Source organism: Callorhinus ursinus, unplaced genomic scaffold (genome assembly GCF_003265705.2).
Source record: "Callorhinus ursinus isolate GAN/ISIS: 27379988/994484 unplaced genomic scaffold, GSC_fseal_2.0 scaffold1, whole genome shotgun sequence".
Lineage (NCBI taxonomy): Eukaryota > Metazoa > Chordata > Mammalia > Carnivora > Otariidae > Callorhinus > Callorhinus ursinus.
In genome coordinates, this window is record NW_027397063.1 from 58575889 (window position 1) to 58582185 (window position 6297).

The 6297-nt window shown below is 39.6% G+C and overlaps 1 protein-coding gene across 1 annotated transcript in view; it reads left to right on the plus strand.

Annotated features, from left to right (window-relative positions):
- The window catches only part of SLC49A4 (solute carrier family 49 member 4), a 67426-nt gene extending 63000 nt beyond the window's left edge, over positions 1-4426 (plus strand). Inside the window, exon 9 of the mRNA XM_025875311.2 lies at positions 3386-4426. Within this exon, the coding sequence (XP_025731096.1) occupies positions 3386-3501 (116 nt within the window). The 3' untranslated portion in view covers positions 3502-4426. The remainder of the gene's footprint in view (positions 1-3385) is intronic.
- Positions 4427-6297: the final 1871 nt, after the last annotated feature.

Genomic DNA, 6297 nt, shown 5'->3' on the forward strand with positions numbered 1-6297 from the left:
TACACATGTTACAGTCAGATCTATTGGGTAGTTAATGGGAGTGAAGGGAGCAGGGCATTACACCATGAAATCATGAGGTCACGTGGCTCCTCTTGAATGAAAATGGCGACAGTTTTGTTAAATCATCATAATTCTGCTTAAATCCCCAAAGAAGGTAGGAGGTTCGTTCTGGAGGGTAGCATCTGGGACCAGACAAGTACTTCAAGGTGGTAAGAACTGAAAGCATGGCATCATTAAAGGGAAAGATGTGAAAAGTGTAATAGTGCTTCTGGAAGAAAAAGGTAAGAGGATGAGCGAAATCCTGATTAGTTCAGTCCCAAAAGAACATCACCATTTTGTGCAGAGTCCACTTCACCAAGTAAAACGTAGGTACCTGTCCAAACTGTAAAATTAGCAAAGACTACTCCAGATGTAGTATATATAATAAATGACAGAGAACCAGCAGAAATATAGAAAGAGGCAGATTTAAGGTATGGATTTGTATTTTCTCTAGTGAAAGACAAAAAAAAAAAAAAAAAGGAATATTAGAAAACCGTGCTCACTTTAAAAAGGTATAATGGTTGGGGCACCTGGGTGGCTCAGTCGGTTAAGCCTATGCTTTCCGCTCAGGTCATGATCTTGGGGTCCTGGGATCAAGCCCTGAGTTGGACCCGCTGCTCAGCAGGGAGCCTGCTTCTCCCTCTCCCTCTGCTCCTCCCCACTGTTGGTGCTCTCTCTCTCTCTCAAATAAATAAAATATTTTTTTTAAAAAAAGGTATAATGGTTAAGAATAAGAAAGTGTCAATGAATCAGGACCCTGTTGGTTCAGTTATGTCATGTGACACCAGGCTCAGAAAGGACAGTAGGTGACTTTGCTACTGCAAAGTTATATTAAACGTTTAAGCAAGCCGTTTCCTGCTTATTAGAGCACCTAAGCTGTGGATGATGTGGATGGTTTGCAGTGGGAAAATGTAGAGATGCATATCTTTGCCTTCTGAAAAGGCCAATAATTTCAAAGAACACTTGTAGTTGGTTGAGCCAAGTGAACTTAACTAAAAGGTGGATTTGACTTCTCAAAGGTGAGCACAATAGTAAAAATCAGGCTATAAACCATAACACTAAAGAACAATTATGAGGCATTTTTATAGATTTCATCTGAACCCAGGGAGAAGGAATAATTTTACAACTCTGATGAAATAAAAGGTCTGCTTTGGCAATGTTTGATAAATTTCTAGGTTTCAGGGGAGCAAGGACAAGTTGGGTGTTGCTACATGTGTGTTACTCTAGCCCCCCATAAAATACAATCTCCATAAGATTTAGAAAGTGTCCTTGTTGTGGAGCACTTTGTCAAAACATACTTTTTTTTTTTTTAGCTATTGCTTAAAACTTGACCTTAAAGTCAAAATACTCACTTTTAATACAAACAGTATACTGTTTTTTTTACTACTTTTTCTCTCATTTTTTTTACTGCTTCTTTTTGCCTGTTAAAATTATCATCTGAAATCCAGAAGCTGTATGGTTAATATAAAAGCTGACAATTCTGGTGTGTCTTTTCAGGGATTATTGGAATGAAGACAAGATTCCAGGGGTCACAGCCCTCCTGGGTGTTTAGATATAGTCAATCCAAGTAAAGCACAGAAAACAGCTTTGCATAGAAATAGCACTGAAATATATGTCTTTGTTATATGCTATAGAATAGCATGTCTGACTTTTAAAATGTAAAAATTGAGATGTAAGGAGGCTGCTTTTATAAGCATATTACAGAAAAAAGGTATTTCAGCACCTTTTCTTACCACTTGGTTTTCTGATTTCCATTTCTAAGCATAAACTGCTCTTTTAGCCATATGAATTATGGATTGAACTAAAGCAGCAGTGTAGGAATGTTTAGGATGATTTTTGAAGATTAAGACAGTATTAGTATTCTCTAGAAGTACAAAAGGAAAATATAAACCTGTAGCAGTGTCCAAAAGAAAGAAAATGTACCAGGGAGCTTTTCCCCCTCATTTGTTTTTGTGTTTAAGATTTTATTTGTTCATTTGAGAGAGAGCACAAATGGGGCCGGAGTGGGGGTGGTGGGCAGAGGGAGAAGCAGACTCCCCACTGAGCAGGAAGCCCGCCACGGGGCTGGATCCCAGGACCCTGAGATCATGACCTGAGCCGAAGGCAGACGCTTAACCTCCTGAGCCAGCCAGGCACCCCTGTTGTTTTGTTTGTTTGTTTAATTGAAATTGCTAAATGGATATTAAACTAGGGAACACAACCTCTTCATGCCAAGAGGCTGCTCACTTGTGCACCCAGAGCCTCAGGATGACCTGGCAAGGAGGGCTGGGTAGAAGGAGGCAGAACAGAGGCACAGCTCAAGGACCACTGGAGCTGGAGGAGGCTGCGTCAGGCAGCCACAGTGAGCTGGGATGTCTTGGTAGCATGAGGCTGGGATTGGACTGTGGGCAAGCCGCGAGTTCATGAGCCATCATTTTTGAATAAGCATGTTCTTGATACCATTAAACCAAGTAACAAGAGAATTGCCTGTTTAGATGATTCCTCTAGGTTTTTGGGTAATTGACATCGTACATACCGTTTATGCTAGTAGAGAAAAAAAGACGAAAGAAAGAAACCAAAATATTCACAGTAGTTTCTCTGATGGTAGAATTAGGATTAATTTGTTATATTTCACTTTGTTTTTTTTTTTCATGTATTTTCTAACCTGTTTTACAATGATTACTACTTGCTGAGAACTAGATATTTCTCTCCAAGAAAATCTAAAAGTGTTATCTCCAGATTCAGGTGATTTTCTTACTTGTCTTTCTAAACTGTCAGATATTTCTTTTTTTTTTTTAAGATTTTATTTATTTATTTGCCAGAGAGAGTGCACAAGCAGGGGGAGTGGCAGGCAGAGGGAAAAGCAGGCTCCCCGCTGAGCAAGGAGCCCGATGCGGGACTCGATTTCAGGATCCTGGGATCATGACCTGAGCCGAAGGCAGACGCTTAACCACCTGAGCCACCCAGGCACCCCTAAACTGTCAGATATTTCTAAACAGAGACAAGAGTGTTAGTGATAGAGGGCATTTAAAAATAGCGAACAAATGTTTAAAGGTGATTGATTTTTTCCCCCCTTTGGAGGAATAGATTTTTTTTTTTGCCACCAAAGTCAAAGTGGGTTAAGTTGATGAAAAGTTATTAATAATACTGATAAAAATATTGCACATGAAAGCAGTATAATACATTGCATGTCAACACCTAGACTCCAGATCGCCACTGTTTCTTGAAAACTGGTTTTCAGGCCTCCCACAATGCATTTATTGTTACACATGCTTTTGACTGTAGAGCACATAGCTCATGGCATACAGGTTACGGTATTCTGCTGGTGACATATGAATGCTTACAACTGCACGTTTTTGTCTTCCAGAGTTGTCTTGGTTCAACTGGTGCCTTCCCGGGTCATGTTTGCTCAGTCTCCTCCTCATTCTGTGCTTCAGGGAATCGTATGACAGACTGTATCTTGATGTGGTTGTCTCGGTATAATGGCACAAACGTGAAGGAGTTTAAAAAGGGACTGGAGATCATACTGCATACTGCACATTTGCTTGGAGTTGCACACCTAACGGGAAAAACAAAAGGAGAAGAAACTTCAATCAGAGGTTTTGTTAGGTTACAGATGATCACATTCATTTCATGACTACTAGGTAATAATAATGTGGGACTTAGGGATACTAGGGGATTGAAAGACTATACAATGGCACACCTGTGCCTGGTTCCGGGGTCGGAAGTGTGGATATCTTACACATAAAGCACTACCTAAATAATGCCCTCTATGTTTTGTGCCAGTGCTAAACTACTGATTGATCAATTGTAATTATGGAAAGAAATAAAGGGTATCTGTCACATACCTTACCTAAGTCACATATCAGAGTAGGAAGAAAGGCCACTAACTTCTAAAGAAGTTTAAACCCTCTATCAGATTTTAATTATAAAATAGCCAAGAGGTCTATCGATGATCAAAATTAGCCACGTGTACACTACGTTTTTTCTAATAAAGCCATTTCTTATATGACTCCTTATTTTTAATTAGGTCAGAAAGCTTTGGCCATCTTTATTATGGTGAACAAGTGCTTCCCACTGACTTCAGAGCACATACTTTGTGTCTCGATCTCAACTTATCCTTGTTTCTGTGAAATACAATTTCATCTACCAGGCTCTTAAATAATTATATTAAAGGTGACTAAATGTTCGGTATAGTCGCATTAAATATTGTATGAAAAATGTAATTCCGTTCTGATTTAGCACTTTGTTAAAAGTGAAATGACAAATCACATAGAACATTCTGTGTCTTCAGCCTATATGGTGGCATGGGATGTAAAGTCCAGCACCAGCTATTATTTGCTAGGGTTGCAGTTTATTAAATGACCCTTGTTTGAAAATAACAATTTCTAACGTTGAAACTTCCAAATCTGTTGAGTGATTTCTGGATTACATTCTTGTATTTCAAATCAGGTTGTAAAATACTCAATTCTGTATGGAGTCCGTACATTTGAGAAGGTGATCTTTTGCCAGTACCTGTATTCTTTGTATGGATGATAGCTTTTTTAAAAATGACAGTTACTCATTGGACAGCTCTCAGACATATATTTCACTGTGACATAAAATATGCTCCAATGGGATTATGATATTACCGCTGTTCACATTTACATCATTCCCCTTACCCAGGAAAACCAAACATTTTCCCAGGAAGACAAGAACGATACTTTCTTTGCCTTCATTATTCTCAGCTTCCTTCAGCCCCCTCTCTTTTTTTTTCCTCCCTTGAAATTATATCTTCATTATCAGCTAAATACATATTTTATTTGTCTTTCTCTGGACAGAGTGCAAGCCAGCTCCTCTCTTAGCCTTGGTGGTAGAATATGGTTAAAGAGAGCTAGTTAGCCCTCCGCTTATCTTCACGTGTGCACACACCCTCACACACAGTCCCAAATTTTCCCCCTTCTCCCCCTTCGTAAGGCCAAAGCTGTGCGGGAACTCGCCCCGGTCTCAGCGGGGATCTAAGCCTTCTTCTGGGATCCTAAATTGTGCTCCTTAAAAAGTAAGAAATTCAGGGGCGCCTGGGTGGCTCAGTTGGTTAAGCGACTGCCTTCGGCTCAGCTCATGATCCTGGAGTCCCGGGATCGAGTCCCGCATCGGGCTCCCCGCTCAGTGGGGAGTCTGCTTCTCTCTCTGACCCTCTTCCCTCTCGTGCTCTCTATCTCTCATTCTCTCTCTCTCAAATAAATAAATAAAATTAAAAAAAAAAAGTAAGAAATTCAGCCTCTGCCTTCCATCACCTTTAAATCAGCCCCTTTATAACCATCCTGCTAACTTAGCATCAAGGACTGAAAGAACTAAGGAACTTGCTAAAGAGAAGAAAGCTAAGTAGTTCCAGTTAACTCTGTCACTCTTCAATAAAAGGAAAGCAGGATTCTTGAAGATGTTTGAAAGCCAGCCACTATGGATATTAGCAGTCCATGAGCTGGTGCTAAAATAACCCCCACCCCTTCCTTTTTGGATAGAAGACAGAAAGGAGAGCGAAGAATTAGAAGTATTCGGTTTTAGTCAACTATTGTGTTTGAGGACAGTGTATATGAAATTTTGCTATAAGACATGATATAGAACATTTTAATTATAGTTAATTCTACTTTTAAGACAAAGTAAAGAAAAACACTTTAAAAATATTACCTAAATGACTAGTTTAATGACATCCCATGTGGGTAGTGATGAAAAATTCCTACATTGTACCAGACACCAACCATTGTTTTTAGCACACATGAAATGGGATGAGTCCTTCTGTCTCGTTTATTCTCTCTGCTTACCCCTCTGGCAGATGCTTGTTCTAATCACAAACTGCAACTGTTTTAAGTGATCAAAATTTCATATACCCAACCTGATAGAACCAAAGGGGAGAGAGGACTACACATTATTCATTTCCCTGAACATTTCAAGTCATATGCATTTTTTACTTGTTGTTATTTCTAGCATGCATCAAAATAGACCAGCTGTTGTCTTTGTACTTTCTAAAACACTACGGAGTCCCATTGAAATTTTATAATGAAAGAAGTCTGAACCCTCTACCAAGCCAAGCCCCTCATTTTAGAATTTATAGAAACAACCCCACAGAGGTTAAGGGACTTGCTGAAGGTCACAGTCCTAGTTAGTGACAAAAGTAGAACCAACTGAAACCCATACCTTGTGACTCCCAAAGCAGGACTTTTCCCTACCTCACAAAACCAGGGCTTAATTCGAACATTTCATGGGGTTTGTGAGTGTTCCTCCATGTTCACACACGGTGGG